General features: G+C 42.6%; 1 protein-coding gene across 2 annotated transcripts in view; it reads left to right on the top strand.

The window, feature by feature from the left end:
- The window catches only part of supt6h (SPT6 homolog, histone chaperone and transcription elongation factor), a 21,883-nt gene extending 4,631 nt beyond the window's left edge, over window positions 1–17,252 (top strand). For both annotated transcript variants that reach the window (XM_015961514.3, XM_070555843.1), the window contains exons 4-37: window positions 3,558–3,631; window positions 3,770–3,950; window positions 4,043–4,124; window positions 4,265–4,517; window positions 4,599–4,700; window positions 4,833–4,946; window positions 5,030–5,119; window positions 6,429–6,571; window positions 8,023–8,168; window positions 8,261–8,368; window positions 8,452–8,732; window positions 8,821–8,975; window positions 9,235–9,430; window positions 9,586–9,725; window positions 9,872–9,989; window positions 10,105–10,181; window positions 10,389–10,524; window positions 10,672–10,809; window positions 10,967–11,134; window positions 11,222–11,349; window positions 12,980–13,187; window positions 13,348–13,495; window positions 13,624–13,766; window positions 13,855–13,995; window positions 14,102–14,297; window positions 14,400–14,545; window positions 14,633–14,725; window positions 14,812–14,925; window positions 15,009–15,133; window positions 15,748–15,860; window positions 15,959–16,036; window positions 16,126–16,301; window positions 16,445–16,707; window positions 16,845–17,252. In XM_015961514.3, coding sequence (XP_015817000.1) covers window positions 3,558–3,631; window positions 3,770–3,950; window positions 4,043–4,124; window positions 4,265–4,517; window positions 4,599–4,700; window positions 4,833–4,946; window positions 5,030–5,119; window positions 6,429–6,571; window positions 8,023–8,168; window positions 8,261–8,368; window positions 8,452–8,732; window positions 8,821–8,975; window positions 9,235–9,430; window positions 9,586–9,725; window positions 9,872–9,989; window positions 10,105–10,181; window positions 10,389–10,524; window positions 10,672–10,809; window positions 10,967–11,134; window positions 11,222–11,349; window positions 12,980–13,187; window positions 13,348–13,495; window positions 13,624–13,766; window positions 13,855–13,995; window positions 14,102–14,297; window positions 14,400–14,545; window positions 14,633–14,725; window positions 14,812–14,925; window positions 15,009–15,133; window positions 15,748–15,860; window positions 15,959–16,036; window positions 16,126–16,301; window positions 16,445–16,707; window positions 16,845–17,034 — 4,964 coding nt within the window. In that variant the 3' untranslated portion in view covers window positions 17,035–17,252. The remainder of the gene's footprint in view (window positions 1–3,557; window positions 3,632–3,769; window positions 3,951–4,042; window positions 4,125–4,264; window positions 4,518–4,598; window positions 4,701–4,832; window positions 4,947–5,029; window positions 5,120–6,428; window positions 6,572–8,022; window positions 8,169–8,260; window positions 8,369–8,451; window positions 8,733–8,820; window positions 8,976–9,234; window positions 9,431–9,585; window positions 9,726–9,871; window positions 9,990–10,104; window positions 10,182–10,388; window positions 10,525–10,671; window positions 10,810–10,966; window positions 11,135–11,221; window positions 11,350–12,979; window positions 13,188–13,347; window positions 13,496–13,623; window positions 13,767–13,854; window positions 13,996–14,101; window positions 14,298–14,399; window positions 14,546–14,632; window positions 14,726–14,811; window positions 14,926–15,008; window positions 15,134–15,747; window positions 15,861–15,958; window positions 16,037–16,125; window positions 16,302–16,444; window positions 16,708–16,844) is intronic.
- The last annotated feature ends 864 nt before the right edge of the window (window positions 17,253–18,116 follow it).

The raw sequence follows: 18,116 nt of genomic DNA, 5'->3' as shown, positions 1-18,116 counted from the left end.
TTCCGCCCAAGGCCGGATTAACTGGGCAATTGCCCAGGGCCCACGAACTCTAAAGGGCCCAGGGCACGAGCAAAATACTGTATCTATAATTTCCCGCTTTATGAGGATGGTGACCGTACGTTCCGTTTTCCCCGGACGTGTCCACTTTTCACTCTCTGTCCGGCGCGTCCGGACTGCGGGTTCTTGTATTGATGAAAATGTCCGGCTTTTCATCCAGGAGCAGGGATCGAATTATGGGGTAACTGTATATCCTACACATCATGGGAGCCGGAAAAAAGTTTTCTATATTATATCATTTTGGGACTCTTTTGAGCAGAGAGCGGCACAGCGCATTGTTGTGCAGCTCTCCAGGCTGCTGCGTCCAGCGCACGGTCCATTCTCAAAGTGGCGCAACCAAAAAACTATAATTAGCACACGATCGTTCATGTCTGCACATGTTCTCTATTTTCTGTCTTATTTGTGCCTGCAGCGCTCTGCTACTGCGGAGCTCATCACCTGTGCTGCGGTGATTTCACCTGACTCAGCATCGAAAACGCGCTCTGCGCTTTGCGGTCAGGAGATCCCTTTGATCTGCTCAGAAGTAACTGATGAGGTGAAAAAGTAAGAATCCAGGCAGCAGTTTTTCTGGAGAGTTTAGAGGAGATGCATGAAGATGAGAGACAGACAGGACAGGAAAATAGTTAAATAAAAACAACAAAACAAAACTAAGTGTTGAAAAGTAAAATGTAGGTAGATTTATCTCCACTACACGTTTTTACCTATAAAACAATAAGTTACACACATGTAATATTTATAAATTTGATACTATTCAGGTCACCTTCAACACTCAGTCACACACCCAGGGCCGTTTCAAAACATTTTGGGGGCCAAGGCAAAATGCCCCCCCCCCCCCCCCCCCCCCCCCGTAACTGGGCTCCCCAGAAGCCTCTGTGTAATTCATGCCCTCTCCAGGAGTGTTAGTTATACAGTGTTTATAAAAGCCCCTCAGGCATTACTGACATGTTCTAATATTATCAGATGAAAAACTAAATTATCAGACATGCTGTCTCATCTGCTGCTTTTCTAAACTTGCAGAAAGTAACAAGACCATTTGAAAGCCACTATTTGTGGATTCTCTGAAAGTTTCCATGGAGTGTGTGACAACTTATTTTTTCAGTCATTTTTGGAAATAGTGATCAATTTTGATTAATTCACAGCCTATGTTTAATTACATTTAAAAATTAGTTGTTTGACATCCCCAGTTATAATAAATGTCTACAGATGAGATCAAACAAAACAGATGAGAATTGCCCTTAAGCTGTTTAATTGGACCAAGCATTTTAGGTCACAGTTAGGTGTAGCTTAGGGTCTCTGTCTATACACCTTATAAGACAATTTAGGTGATGGCATGTTGTTTTTCTGCTTTTGAACTGCTTTCTAATAATGTTGTGTTAAATAAAGTGAAGGAAGGAGAGAAATAACGTTTCCCTAGCAGTTTTTAAAAATTTCCCCACGTAATCCGATTAATCGATTAATCGTGTCGAGACCCCATCCGATTCATCGATTATCCAAATAATCGTTTGTTGCAGCCCTAGCGCCGTATAACATACGAAAGATCACACCATACCTTACACAACATGCCACCCAGCTCCTGGTGCAATCTACTGTCATCTCCCGCCTCGATTACTGCAATGCCCTTCTAACTGGTCTTCCAGGCTGTACTGTGAGACCTCTTCAAATGGTCCAGAACTAGGGCTGTAGCGAAGCCTCGACTACGTCGACGGCTCGATTCTAAAAATTTGTCGACGTCAGATCCGGAAGTCGACGCACCGCGCCCACTTGTTGCATCCCCAGGAGTTTGTAAATAGAGGAGGAATCTGCCTGTTTTTCCTCTAGTTCGCCCTCTTCTCCGCCTTCACTAACATCTCCGCCAAATACCGAAGACCCGGAACAATGTCCGTCCACTACTAAATTATTTTCCTGTTTTGCCCGCCTTCGTCTCCCGGCAACGGACAACAACTTCCGGGGTCAGATGCGCTGCTTCGTCTCTATCGCAGATGTAGAAAATCACCGGGAGCGTTTCTCCCTTCATAAAGGAGCTTCTTTCAGACATGAGGAGAGCTGTTTTGGTGGTAGCAGTCTCTCCTCCGTGCTGGTCTGTTTGCTGCTGGGTGTTTTGGTTTATTTAAACTTGGTAACTTGAACTTAACGTTGGTAAAGCTACTGTTAGCATCTTCGCTAACAGCTTCTTGCGTTGGGATAAGCTGTTACGTTTTGGTTTAGAGTTCATCTTTTTTGTGGTGTAGATCTCCCTTTTATTACATTTAGAGTGTTGTGGGTTTTCGGTTTAGTGTAAAATATCACCTTGAGTTTGGTTTAACCCGTAAGACCACTCGCCTCACGCACATAAGTGATCAAAACAAAGCAGCATGGAGACACTCCATCTTCTACCACCTCTCAGGCAGCAGCCTGCACTCCCAAGTTCTACACGTCACCAGAACATAACCAACCGCAACACAATAAAAGCAGTGTTATACAAAATGGAAGGTCTGTAGTGTTTATTCTCTTACAGTAACAATTTATCAATTTTTTTGAGGAATTTATTTGAGATTTTCTGGTTTTTGTTAATTGTGCAATAGAAAAATAATCATTAGATTAATTTTCTAAATAGTCATTAGAATAGTCGACTATTCGATAAAATAATCGTCAGAATAATCGTTTTAAAAATAATCGTTTACCCCCAGCCCTATCCAGAACGCAGCGGCGCGTTTGGTCTTCAATCAGCCAAAAAGAGCACACGTCACCCCTCTGTTCATTGAGCTCCACTGGCTACCGCTAGCAGCACGCATCAAATTCAAATTGCTAACACTAGCATACAAAGTCTGAGATGGTACAGCTCCCATCTACCTGAATCCTCTTGCAAAGGCTTACGTCTCGGCCCGGCCACTCCGGTCATCACAGGCTCGTCGGCTAGCAGTGCCTACGCCACGCTCAGGACAATCCAGACTCTTCTCATGCATTGTTCCACAAATGTGGAATGACCTACCAAGCACTACCAGAACAGGGGCTTCCTTTTCGACTTTCAAAAAACTCCTGAAGACCCTGCTCTTCAGAGAGCATCTTCTTAACTAGCACCCTTTTTCCCTCTTCTCCATGATTCATCATGCTGCCTCACCGCCACCTACAACTGACTGGAAATTGTTTGTTGTTGTTGTTGTTATTATTATTGTTGTTGTTAGCCTCAAGGGCAACATGCAGATTATCACTTTGTAAGTCGCTTTGGACAAAAGCGTCTGCTAAATACATAAACATAAACATATTGTTCGTATTTGTCAATAAAAAAAGAGAAACCTATGTCAGAGTGACAAACCAAGCGGACTTGTGCATAATCATCGTTTTCTTTAAATTCTCTGGACCCCCCCCCCCCCCCCCCCCCCCCCCCCGATGCTAAATTGAATGAAATAAATGTTCATTTTTGTTCCTGCATTTATTCTGGTGTTTTGCCTTAAAATGACTTATGTACCTGGCTGTGCATCTGACAGCTGTTTCCTCCCACTGAGACACTTTGTGGTTCACAGATTACGACGACTACTTGGATGACGATGATCTTGACCTAATTGAGGAAAATTTGGGTGTTAAAGTCAAAAGGAGGGTAAGTATAATTTTCAATAAAGACTCTTCTTTATGTTTTTTAATATTAAAGTTTAACTTTAAGCTACAGTTTTGACACATTTTCAGTTTCAAATGTGCAAGCTTGCTACATTGGTGCTGTGCCTGTTTTTTGCTGTAGAAGAAGAAATATGACCGTGTGAAAACACTGGATGATGATGAAGAGGATGATGACCAAAAGGATTTGATCGCAGATGAGATCTTTCATATGGATGGTGAGGGTGAGCTGGAGGAGGGTGAAGCTGTTGATGAACCCCTCCAGCATCCAGATGATGATGAAGAAGGAGAGGATGAGGAGTCAGGTTAGCAGAAAACCTTCTGAACCTGTTTGAAAACTAATAGGAATATAAAACTCGTGACTCATACTAATTCGTTAAATACATTTCTTCCACAGATATAGATGATTTTATTGTTGATGATGATGGCCAACCCATAACCAAAAAGAAAGGCAAGAAGGTCTCCGGATACACTGATGCGTGAGTGTTTGTATTTTGTTATTAAATGTTTATTTTTATTATTATTATTATTTGGTGAATGATGAGTGGTACCAATGTCACTGCATTCCTCCAACATTAATATCAGGAATCATCACTCAGACCTTTATGTATTTTCCCAGAGCTCTCCAGGAAGCTCAGGAGATTTTTGGAGGCGACTTCGACTTTGCTGACTTTGACGCAGACGTCTATGACCAAGGAGAGGAGGAAGAAGAAGATCAAGATGAAGAGGGTTACCTGCCAAAGAAACAGACAAAGAGAAGGCAGGGGAGGAAGAGCATCTTTGAGATCTATGAGCCCAGCGAGCTGGAGAGCAGTCACATGACTGACCAGGACAATGAGATCCGGTCCACAGACATGCCTGAGAGGTTCCAGGTGTGCGTTAGTTTAATGGCGGTAAACATGGTTTTTCTCTGTGTGTGATGCTAGAGGTCTTAGTGGCTTCTTGTTTTGCAGCTGAGGTCCATCCCTGTTAAATCTGCTGAAGATGATGAGCTAGAAGAAGAAGCGGAGTGGATCTTTAGACATGGGTTCTCCACTCTGACCATCTCCATGCAGGTATAGGCTTTCCTCTTCCTTACCACCCTGGAAAAACTTAACGTCTTTGTAGTACAAACATCTCACCTGATTGGTTTTCTATTTTCTGTGCTCCAGTAATTCATATTCTGTATAATTTTATTTTCATATCAGGAGAGCACGGATTATCTTGACAGAGGAACAACAACGAACTTCAGCAGGAAAGGGCCCAGCACTATTGCTAAGATCAAAGAGGCCCTCAACTTCATGAGGAATCAACAGTTTGAGGTAGAGTGGGGTTCTGATAATTTAGTGTTTGTCAATATTTCTTATATCTGATCCTAATTCAGTGGAAACGTTTTACCTTTTAGGTTCCGTTCATAGCTTTTTACAGAAAGGAATATGTGGAGCCTGAGCTAAATATTAATGACCTGTGGAAGGTGTGGCAGTGGGACGAAAAGGTAAATTGATCTTTTTTATTATTATTATTATTATTATTATTATTATTGTTATTATTATTGAGAGAAAATTTAGATTGAGGATTTTGTGATTGTTTGGACAATATTTTCCAAACTCTTGAAAGAACCATAAAGAATGAATAAACCCTTTAAAAGTTTAGAAAAGAACAATAGGAGCTCTTAAAACATTTATGATTTTTATTTCAACCCGACTGATGGGATAGTTAGGATGCAGCTTAACTGGTTAAAGCATGGTTTATGCTTGACGCGTCCGCGAGGTTCGCACGGCTCCGCGCGGAAAAGTTGCGTCATTTTAACTCATTCACTGCCAGCCGTTTCCTGATCGCTAAAGGCCTTCTCTGCCAGCGTTTCTCGCAGTTTTTACTGTTTTTTTAAGAGTCACAGAATGTTGCGTGCTAGCATGATGTCGCCAAAACAACCAAAACAAAGAGGAGACTCACCTCTTACATCAGGAAGAATCCGTGTGATTAGAGCGTTATCCGTTCTTTCATAATCCGTTGTCGAATTGTGATCGGCAGACTGGTTCGCGCCTCACTTTTTTTTTTACAGGAACGGCCCAAAACGATCTCCAAACACATGGATGTGTTGCTTCCTGATCTGTGACGTATGCGGATGAAGATCGGCTTCAGGGCTGAGATGTTTGTTCTATCAGCGCGGGGGCTCGTTCTGATGCTCAAACAATAAAAAAATGCAAATGACGACTTTAGTCGTCATTGGCAGTGAATGAGTTAACAACCACGCCCCTCCACCGCGCCTCCGCACAGCCCAAACTTTCCGCAACGCGCACCTAGGAAATTTTCTAACCACGCGGATGGTCGGTCGCGGAAAAACATGGCGGACTGGCAAGAACTAGTATGGCAGAGGTTCGTAAATACAGACATTTGTATGATTCAGCTCTCAAAGATCACCGTGATCAACATGTTGTTAATAATTCTTGGAGAGAAATAGCTCGCACTGTCAGAAAAGACGAGGATGCTGTTAAAAAATGCTGGAATGCCATGTTGTAAACAACAGTAATTTCTACTTCTACTATGGTGTAGTGTTGGATGCATGCCTAGAGCTCCATGCTGCCCCCTACAGTTTGGGAGAATATTGGCTCACCGCAGACACGAGCTGCATGAACCATAAACGCTGCGAGTTGTGAAGCGCGTTCCATCTGCGAGCCGCATCACCAAGCGGAAAATAAATGCGTCACGCATAAACCAAGCTTAACATTGTACAGTAATAAAATATGATATTTAGGTAAACATGCATGTTTGTGTGACTCTTACATTTCTGTCCTTCTCACCAGTGGACTCAGCTAAAGACGCGGAAGCAGAATCTGACTCGTCTGTTTCAGAAAATGCAGTCCTACCAGTATGAGCAGATATCTGCCGACCCCGACAAACCTCTGGCTGATGGTATTCGTCCTCTGGACACGGCTGACATGGAGAGGTACAGTTTCACAACACTGCAGGAAAAGATCATTCCTTGAGTACAGGGTCCGAAATTAACACTCGCCAAATGGCGCAATTTGCTCGCATTTGGCGAGTAAATTTTTGAGCTCTATCTGCCATATAGCGAGTAAATGTTTGCACCAAATTAGTTATGTTTATCAGTCATCTTCCATGGATTTCTGATACTCCTCCCGCCTGCATGCAAAGTACACAAACGTACGCGAAACGTGAGCGCCGCATCCAACTTCATTTCCACTTATCCCATTCAATCAGTTTATCAAGTTAGCAGTTAGCTTCGTGTAAAACTAGCGGTGAAATGTGGCGGGTTTTAACTGGAGTCAGCCAGCCTTCCAAAAGAAAATTCGTCAAACTGAAAGAAAATCCACCAGGACCAGTGGCAACCAGAAGATTTTGTGAAGAGTAGCGAACTGGAGATGGCGAGTCGTAAGACAAGGGCTACATTATGATGGCCACGTAGATGTGTCATGAGATTTGAAGCGTTGCTGTCTTTCACAGACACTTTTTCTGCATGTGCTTCAAACAAGATAGCCGTCTTCTATCAACTCTCCCTCTGCATTCTTCAAATATCCAAAAATGCCCGTACTTCCCACTTTGTCTTCTTTGAGCGATAATAAATGTCCTGAGCACTGCCGTCTCCTCCTTCGGCCATTATTTCAGCTTTAGCTTAAAGAAAGTTTTGGTCGTAAACGACAAAGTGCGCATGTGCCGCCGGCAACTTCAGCAGATGATACGGTGACTGGTAAGGGTCACCGCGTCTACACCGCTGCCACGGTAATCCACCGAGATGATATATTTATAAAAAAACAAGACAGTTATTATTGTCAACTTTTTTACCGGGGTTTACCACTACACCGGTTACCGTGACAACCCTAGCCCTGACACACTTTCAGATATTCTCATGGTGCAGCTGTGTTCTCCAGAGATCAAAGACTAGGACCCAAATGAGGCTGTAATGCTTTGGCACAAAGACGGTGTCAGAAGCAGGAGGTCAGACTTCAAGGACAGAGAAAACAAGGAGTCTGACTAGATTTCAATGAAAGATTTCATAAAAACATCTATAAAAATAAATAAATTGTAAAAATAACAAAAGAGTTGTTTCTCATATTAATTGATGTTTTAATTATTTTGTCACTTTGTTTGGAATCAACATAATATAGAATTACATGCTTTAGGTGGATCTAAATCATTTTGAATTTTGGCCGGTAAAAAATATGCTTGGCCGGTAGATTTTCATCATCTTCCGGCCAACTTGGCCGGTGAGTAAAAAATTTAATTTCGGACCCTGCTTGAGTACCTTATTTTGTTATGGTTGAACAAAGCTATAAGTAATTAAATATAAATAAAAATATTCTGAAAAACTGATTACTAGTTCAAACCCCTACTTGCTCTTTATGGAATAATCTAAACATCATTTATTATATTTCACAGGCTAAAGGATGTACAGACTCTTGAAGAACTGGGGGATGTGTACAATCACTTTTTGCTCTATTATGGCCGAGACATCCCCAAGATGCAAAACGCCGCCAAAGCCAGCAAGAAGAAACTCAAGAAGATCAAAGAAATTTCAGAGGATGGTCAGTTGGGGAATGTTGATTGATAACTGGACAGAAACAACATAATTTTTCATGTTTAGAAAAAGGCTTATTTGGACAATCTTAACCCTTAGGTGAAGAAGAGGAGGTGGAAGTTGAAGAAGAGGAGGAACAGAAAGGGCCTGACCTCAAACTGGCGTCTCGAAGAGACATGTACAGCATCTGTCAAAGCGTGGGACTTGGTTAGTCACTCGTATCTAGTATGAATTCCACGATCTTCCACAGCTGTTGAAGCTATTCTTACGTTTTCTTTCTTTTTTTACAGACGGCTTAGCTAAAAAGTTTGGACTGACTCCAGAGCAGTTTGGAGAGAATCTCAGAGACAGTTACCAGCGTCACGAGACGGAGCAGTTCCCCGCCGAGCCCCTGGAGCTGGCCAAAGACTATGTTTGTAGTCAGTTCTCCACTCCCGAGGCAGTCCTGGAAGGAACCAGGTATATGGTCGCCATACAGATTGCTCGGGAGCCTCTGGTCAGACATGTTCTCCGTCAGACCTTCCAGGAGCGGGCCAAGATCAACACCAAACCTACCAAGAAAGGCAAAAAGGTACGGAAAGTTTTGGTGTCGGTAAAGAGACATTAGGTGGAGAGAATAATCTTCTTAATCCACTCTTTCATTTGTTTTTTCTCAATAGGAGGTAGACGAGGCTCATTTTGCTTATTCCTTCAAGTATCTCAAAAATAAACCCGTAAAGGAATTGAATGCAGATCAGTTTTTGAAGATGTGCCTGGCAGAGGACGAGGGTCTTCTTTCCATTGACATCTGTATAGATCTAATAGGCGTCAAAGGGTGAGTCGATATAGCGATGTCTGAAGCTAATTAGACTTCTTTAAGTAGAGCGTTACATTTGTTATTCAACTGGATCGGGCAAATCATAAATTTGCAAACATCCTGTTTCTGTGGGAGGGAAGACTACTTAAGCAGAATACATTTCCTGGGTCCATCTTTTTTAGAACATTAACAGTAGCTAGATATGCAAATCGGCATCCTTGTGAAAAAATGTATTTGCTTTTAAAGTTATCTGTTCTCTTTTTATTTCATTTTTAAGGTATGCTGGGGACCAGACGTACTTTGATGAGATCAAGCAGTTTTACTACAGAGATGAATTCAGTCACCAGGTCCAAGAATGGAACAGACAGCGAACGTTGGCCATAGAGAGAGCTCTCAATCAGTTCCTCTACCCTCAGATGGCCAAGGAGCTCAAAAGTAAACTGATCGCCGAGGCCAAAGAGAGCATCGTCAAGGTAAATTGTAGCTACTTCACTTGATTATCTATCTATTGGATGGATGGCTAGATGGACATTGCAGATAATTGTCACGGCATATTTCTTCCAAATGAACTTGTGAGCGTTTGTTTACTCATAACCTGACATCTAATGTTCTTCATTTGTTCTGGAAGTCCTGCTGCCGCCGGTTGTATAACTGGCTTAAGGTGGCTCCTTACAGGCCAGATCAGCAGGTGGAAGAAGATGATGACCTGATGGATGAGAGCCAGGGAAAAGGCATTCGAGTGTTGGGTGTTGCTTATGCTCCCAGCAGGTAAGTTTGCCACAACACCCTCACCCTTCTGCATGTAGACATGTGCTGCTGACACTAATAACAGGACAGTTTGTGAAAATATTTACTCGACGTGTGTGGTTGGAGGAAGGACTGGTGTTTGTTAAAGGGACAGTTTCATTTGACAGAGACACGCCAGTTTTCTGTGCTTTGATCAACGGAGACGGAGAGGTGGTGGACTTCCTTCGTTTGCCGTACTTCCTGAAGAGGAGGAACGCTTTCAGGGAAGATGAGCGAGAGAAGAAGGTACAAACAGAACATAGATGTAGCTCTGTGTTATGTATGGATTTCTGTAGAAATATTTAAAACAATATAGAGAATGCATTCTTGAAGCTTCTTGTCTGATCTGTTATGTTTCCAGGCTGCTGATATTGAAAGTCTTAAGAAGTTTCTCTCAAGCAAGAAGCCTCACGTGGTGGCCGTAGCTGGGGAGAACCGGTAAAGGATTCATTTTTATTTTATTGAAATATTATTTTAAAATTTCTACCCAGTATCAGAAATAACTTTTTAAGTCCAAACTGATGACTTTTTTTATTTCGCTATTGTGCTGCAAAGTGGTTCCGCCTCTTTGTTTTTCATGGACACATTTTTATTGTAGGATTGTCTTTGGGTGAAAAATCATAAATCAAAACTTGTTGTGTACAGAGATGCTCAAATGATCATGGAGGACATAAAGAGGACCATCAGTGAGCTTGAGCAGGAATCGTCTCTACCTGCTGTGGGAGTGGAACTGGTGGACAACGAATTGGCCACGCTGTACATGAACAGTAAGAAGTCTGAGGTAAACTCCTTGACGCTTCAATGATCATGCAGAACACTTAGACACAAGCATATGAGAGTTTTTGATGTTGCAATCAGTCTCTGCAAAGTCACTCAATCTGAGTTGTGTCTCTGTTTCACCTGAACCTTCATTATCTCTTGTTTGCAGAATGATTATAGGGATTATCCTCCGCTGCTGCGACAGGCAGTCTCAGTAGGCAGGAAGATTCAGGATCCTCTGATAGAGTATGCTCAGGTCTGCAGCACAGACGAGGACATCCTCTGTCTCAAACTACACCCGCTGCAGGTGTGTTAATTATGTAAAGTGTTTAAACATCCAATTTGACAAGATCTGTGTCATTTTTGCTCTGGGTGGAAATCAAACTGACGATTTAAAGTGAAATAAACACGATTCTGTAACTTCATGCTGCACATCTTTCTAACAAACTTCTTCGTTTTCCCAGGAACATGTAGTGAAGGAGGATTTGCTCAGCGCTCTTTACTGTGAGTTCATCAACCGTGTCAACGAGGTCGGTGTTGATGTGAATAGGGCGATCGCTCATCCTCACACTCAGAGTCTGGTCCAGTATGTGTGTGGTTTGGGACCAAGGAAGGGTGCCCACCTACTAAAGGTTTGTGTTCTGACACGACGAGCCTATCCAGCATTGCTAATGTTTACAGCTGTTGATTTTACAATGACTGCTTACTAATTTGTGCAGATCCTGAAGCAGAACAACACACGTCTGGAAAACAGAACACAGCTGGTCACCATGTGTCACATGGGACCCAAAGTTTTTATCAACTGCGCTGGTTTCATTAAGATAGACACAACATCACTCGGGGACAGGTTGGTTCCTTTTGCATTGTGGTACGTTAGAAAGACTGTGCCAGGGTTCATACGTGTGCTTGAAAAAAATGCATAACGTGTTATCAAGGTATGGAACGTGCTTGATTTCTGTATGAAATCCTTGAACATGCTTGAAAATCAAACTGTGCAGTGTTTTGTTTAAGATCAACCAGAGCAGTTTGATGAAAAACCCAGATTTGTTATTTTTGTTAGTGACAAAAACTAGAGAGCGATCATTTAGCCTTTAATAAACACGGTTCAGAAAACTTCGCTGCTGCTCTGAGCGGGTCGGCTCCTTTCTGTAACACCAGTGTGTGAGGAGCCACTGGACCGTCGGCGTCCTCTGGCTTCGCTATGAAGCAGACCTACTTAAGCATGAAACTGGTATGCTAGTCATGTGTGTGTGAGAGCTCTGCTTTGGGACTGAGATCCAGCGGATCCTTCTGTAATAAAATTAAGACAGGAGTAGAGCAGGGTGCCAAACCTCAGTCACGCTTTAGCAACAACCAGATACGTTTAGTAGGCACGGGTACGATCTCAATAAAAAGCTCCTGTTGTGAGCCGCTAAGCTCTGTTTCTCCCGCTGCTGCAATTCACTTGAGATGTCAGCCGCTCTCACTCAAATACCCTCGGAGTAGGAAATGGGCCAATGGACATGGGGTAAGTGCAGTGTGGGACATGTCCACCGCGATTTTTTTCAATTGTTTAATCTGTTAATATGTGGAAACTTATTTTTCCAAGCTGTCTTTAAACGCACCTAGAACGTACACATGCTAGCATCCAGTGGATTTCAGACAGGTACTGCTGAGGCAAAGGCAAAAACTTAGAGTAAGTTGTTATGCTGCTGCATGTAGCTAATGTTAGCTAATACATGCCAGTATATCATGTTAAGCTAGTTAACAATGTCTTTACTTGTTACATCCATTGCTAGTTAGTTCCTGCTGGTAATAAACCAAAAACTCCATTTTTGTGCAGAACTTGTGCTCACTGTGGCCTTCCGTGTGTTTGAGAGAAAAACTAATATTCCCTCAGTAGACAGCAGAGTCCTGGAGGGTCTGCAGGTGAAAAGAGTAAAAGTAGCATAAAAGAGACTTTGGGGTTCATTTCCACAGTAATTTCACTGCGACGTTACTCATCCTATTTCTATTTCAACATTTTGTTTTCCGTGGTTTCTTTTATCTTTATTGCCACAATGGAGCAGAGTCATGGAGGAGACACAAAGCCATAGGACAGCAGGGACGGTGTTGCAGAAGCAGGCATCAGGACAGGGTTTCACAGATCTTCCAGAATTATTCTCATTCACATTTTAAAATGTTTTAAATTGCAGCCCAGGCAGAAGCCGGGACAAAAAGCTGGCAGACAGCCACCAGCTGCTATTCAAGCTTTCTTCTTTTGTTCCTGCTCAGCAGGTGGAGCCTTGTAACTATTAACTTAATAAAATAGTAATAATGATAATTAATACCTGTCTTTGAACCACTGTTACTATTGTTAATCGCCGAGTCAGTGATGAAATGGTTCTGGTTGATTAAATGTACCTTGACGATGCTTGAAAAGTGCTTGAAATTTGACCGTGGGAAAAGTGTACTGGAACTAGAACTCTTAACATTTTTTCCTCTTTCAATCTCTCCAGTACGGATGCTTACATAGAGGTTCTGGATGGTTCTCGAGTCCATCCCGAGACGTATGAGTGGGCTAGGAAGATGGCCGTCGACGCACTGGAGTACGATGAGTCTGCAGAAGATGCAAACCCAGCTGGAGCGCTGGAGGAGATCTTGGAAAATCCAGAGCGTCTCAAAGATCTGGACCTGGATGCTTTTGCTGAAGAGCTTGAGAGACAGGTCAGTGTGGAAATAAAGCTGGTACCCCACATACTTTATTCTGGTTTTTAGCATACTTTTACTTTTTATTCAATTCAGACAATTTTTCAAAGGTCATTTTATATTTCAGACGTGTGTAGAGTCTAAACTGTTTTTGTTTTATGTAATGTGATCTCTTCAGGGTTATGGCAACAAGGGCATAACTCTTTATGACATCCGTGCAGAGCTGAGCTGCAGATATAAAGACCTCAGAGTTCCTTACCGAGTCCCCAACACTGAAGAGGTCTTCAATCTGCTCACCAAGGAAACCCCAGAAACCTTTTATATTGGTAAACATAAAACAATTAAAGCGTCTCTAAACATCAGTACTTTGTAATGAAACATGTGAGTTTATTTGGTTGCTTTTGAGGCAAATTATTCACTTTTTTTTTTTTTTTTTGCTTCCTCCTTTGTCCAGGTAAGCTAATAACTAGTGTAGTAACTGGTATCGCTCACCGGCGTCCTCAGGGAGAGAGCTATGACCAGGCTATTCGTAATGATGCCACCGGCCTGTGGCAGTGTCCCTTCTGCCAGCAGGATAACTTCCCTGAGCTGAGTGAGGTACCAGAAATGTTTTCTTCTTTCAGCAAATGTCTTAACAAAACCATGGTTATTCTCAGAGCTAAAGATATTTCCTTTTCTCTTTTAGGTGTGGAATCACTTTGACAGCGGCTCATGTCCAGGTCAGGCCATCGGAGTCCGGTCCAGGTTAGATAATGGAGTTCAGGGCTTCATTCCTACCAAGTTCCTTAGCGACAAAGTGGTCAAACATCCAGAGGAAAGGGTCAAGGTGAAGTGTTCTAAATTTACATTAAATGAAGCTCCTGTTTCGTGTGTTTCAGTTCCTCTGTGGTAGCTTTAAGGCTTGGTTAAATGAACTCCTCCATCACCTTCAGGTGGGCATGACGGTTCACTGCCGCATCATGAAAATCGACATTGAGAAGTTCAGCGTAGACCTCACGTGTCGTACCTCAGATCTGATGGACAAAGGCAACGAGTGGAAGCTTCCTAAGGACAGCTATTATGACTTTGACGCAGAAGCCGAGGACCAGAAACTGGAGGAGGAGCTAAAGAAGAAACAACAGCGAACACGTTAGTTTTTGTGATTGACACGGTTTACACACAACACCAGGGCTCATTTTGACATTTTTAACCATAGCGTTAATTGTTTGTGTATATTCTACTCTCCCGCAGCATATATAAAACGTGTGATCGCCCACCCCAACTTCCACAACATCAGTTTCAGCCAAGCAGAGAAGATGATGGAGACGCTGGACCAGGGAGACCTGATCATCAGGCCCAGCAGCAAAGGAGAGAACCACCTCACGGTCACCTGGAAAGTGAGAAACCCTCCTTAGCATGTAAAGCAAAACCAATGTGTTGTTTCTACATGACTCATTTTTAAATGGACTCGTTGTGTTTTGAAGGTGGCTGAAGGCATTTATCAGCATGTGGACGTGAGAGAAGAAGGCAAAGAGAACGCATTCAGCTTGGGTCACACTCTCTGGATCAATACTGAGGTAAAACTTTGGGCCTTTTAACCAAACCAGAAAGTGTTTTGAGAAGCTGCTGTAGTTTTATTGAACTTCTTTTCATTTCTCTGTAGGAGTTTGAAGATCTGGATGAAATCACTGCTCGGTACATTCAACCAATGGCCTCGTTCGCACGAGATCTGCTGGGACATAAATACTTTCAGGGTTGCAACGGTGGAAGCAAGGAGGTATTCACCTGTCTTGATGATTCTGTTGTGTTTAAATAGTCAATCCCACTGTTTGACTTGCTGCTTTTTTGTCTCCTTGATAGAAAATGGAGGAGTTGTTGATCAAGACAAAGAGGGAGAAGCCCACTTTCATTCCTTACTTTATTTCAGCTTGTAAAGATCTGCCAGGAAAATTCCTTTTGGGCTACCAGCCTCGTGGAAAACCTCGGTGAGCGGAATAGTTTATTTTTTATTATTCATGTGATGAATTTGCTTTCACAGGTCAAGCAGTCAACGTTTTAATCTGTTGCCTTTTTACCAGATGTGATAAATATAGTCACTACTGCTAATGTTTTATATCAGCTGTTTTACTTGGTGCCACACAAATGTTCACACTCACTCCAGGATGAAACATCTGTGGTAAATCTGTGTTGCATAGTATTTCCCAAAACTGCATATATTGTGTTGTTTTTTTACTTCATCTACCTTATGGTTTTTTGTTTGTTTTTGTTTTTTCTCCTTTCATAAAGAATTAAAAGTACAAAAGCTTCACCTGCTTACATTCATTCCCAAAGCATTTTTAACTGCCTAATATTTTTTATTTTCATTACTCTGATGTTGCCTCAGTGTGCTTGAACGTTTCAGTAATGAGCTAAATTAGCTTTTTCATACACTGCTTTTATTTTCATGCTCATAAAGGAGTTCATAGATGCACAAAATGTGTGATATCTTCTTTTTGTGTAAGCAGCTTAACTCCACACAATGCCTGCAGCATGATTATGAGTTTTTATTCAGTCTTTTTAATTAGATTTGATAGTCAAATTCTTTTTATCCTCCCGTTAGAGTTGAGTATGTGACCATCACGCCGGACGGTTTCCGCTATCGTTCACAAACGTTTCCCACAGTGAACGGGCTCTTCCGCTGGTTTAAGGATCATTATCAAGAGCCTGTGCCAGGTATGTGATAGATGGTTAAAGTTTGGACTCTAGATTTATTTATTTAATTGTTTATTTATTTGTTTGTTTTTTAATGACATTTTCTGTCCCCATCAAAGGCATTACTCCCTCTAACAGCAGCAGAACCAGAACCCCCGCATCTCTGAACGCAACGCCGGCCAATATAAATATTGCAGGTAAGTCCAGCTTTCTTACACACACACACACACACACACACCAAAGATGTTTTTAAGCTTTTATAATCTATTCCCTAATTTTTCCCCAGATTTGACTCGAGCTGTCAACGCCCTCCCACGAAACATGACTTCTCAGATGTTCAATGCCATCGCCGCCGTGACGGGTCAGAGCCAGAACCCCAACACAACTCCTGCACAGTGGGGCTCCAGCCAGTATGGCTTTGGTGGCAGCACAGGAGGTGGAGGCAGCTCGTCTGCTTATCACGTGAGGAGAATCTTAATGCTGCAGTGTTGCTTAAAGGCTGATTTAATTCTTTTTATAAATAAGTTCTAGTTTGTTTTACTTTCTTCTGTCTCATACGTAGGATTTTACTCTGTAACTTAACTGTTCATGTGTGTTCTCTTCAGGTATTTGCCACCCCTCAGCAGCCCATGGCGACACCCATGATGACTCCTAGCTATTCCTACACAACCCCGAGCCAGCAGACCCTGGGCACGCCACAGTATCCAGGCTCCACCCCTCAGTCTTCTCAAACACACGCCCACCCACACCTTACACCTCACAGCCTTCCTGGCCACCACAGCAGTCATCATGGCCACTCATCCAGCACACCCTCTTCCTCCACCTCATCACGAGGACGAACGCCACAGCAACAGCAGCCGCAGTCAAAGTAAGCACTGTGACATCACTCAGCCTCTAGGTGGCGACCAAACTACACTCTGAAGTTTTATTTTTTGAAGAGCTCACCATATCTTCAGAATTATTTATTTATGTTTGCTGTTTAATACAACCTTTTCTCATCTGCAGGCCTAGCAGCAGCTCCACTGCAGTCGACTGGGGGAAGATGGCTGAGCAGTGGCTAAAGGAGAAAGAAGCAGAGGGGAGGAAAAAATCCTCGAGGATGACACCACGGCCGTCTCCCAGCCCCATGATTGAGAGCACACCCATGTCACTCCCCGGAGATGCCACACCTCTGCTGGATGAAATGGACCGATAGAACACGGAGGGGGGGCGTCAGTTCACCCCACAAATTCTTTGTACCGCCTCACTCGGATAACCTGTTCTTCTTGTCCTTCCCCACATCTTATCATCATCTTTATCTCCATCCAGCCGATGATCACTGGTTCTCCTCACCGCCTTAGCTGACTCATGTCAACTCAGATCTCTCTCCTCTTTGTCCCTCTCATACCAAATGCTTCATTTCCTCCACTCCCACCAAGCTGCTTCGTGTTGCGCAGAAAGACAGAACCGTGATAATAAAAACTACTTGAAGTATCAGTTACACTTAGGACATGGATCTACACAGACAAGCTGTCCTATCTTTGTTTTTGTGTTTGCTTATTGCTCATATGGTTCCAGGCGAAGGGAACAGTCAGCCGTTCCTCCATTATGGCTGGTGGAATGTTGAAAGCAGTTGCCATAACAACACTTTGTTTGCCAAGCCAGCAGGAAATTTAATTTTTGTTTGGAATTCGTCAGAATGAATAAAGACTTCTGTTTTCTGTTTGAAACTTTAGACTCCGCGCTTCACATCAACACAGCGATAACTACATGCAGGAATGATCGAGGAGGGGTTAGAAGAGTCGTCCCCACCACGTGCTCTATTACAATCAGCTGACTGTCTCTGATGTAGACTCTGCAGCCGGTCCTATGTGGACATGAGCACATGGAACATTCCACTTTGGACACGGTTGTTCTCAATAACCTTGTATGCTTCGACATAAGGCATGGTGGAGGAAGGTAGCTTTTATTTGAAAGCTTTTTGATTCTAGTGACGAAATCCAATTAGCAGATGTTTGATCTGTCGAGGGAGCATCTATGAGTTTGTTTTTTATTTACTCTCATCTGAATCTCGTTTTCAGTTTAGTAAATCTCACCTGACGATAAGTAACATTCACCATCTTTGGAAACCAGCAAACTGGATTTTCACCTTTGCAGCAAAAATCAAAAAGTCTCAGTGGAGGAAATCATGTTTTTTTCTAACACTATCAAACTTACTTCTGCTGTGTTTATGTTCCTGTAATATCTCAACTGCACGTATTTGTTTTAGTAGAATGGATTTATTATTAAAAAACTCAG

This window comes from Nothobranchius furzeri, chromosome 10 (assembly GCF_043380555.1).
Source record: "Nothobranchius furzeri strain GRZ-AD chromosome 10, NfurGRZ-RIMD1, whole genome shotgun sequence".
Taxonomy (NCBI): Eukaryota; Metazoa; Chordata; class Actinopteri; order Cyprinodontiformes; family Nothobranchiidae; genus Nothobranchius; species Nothobranchius furzeri.
The sequence above is the reverse complement of the archived record's forward strand: the minus strand, read 5'-3'. Positions and strand labels throughout refer to the sequence as shown.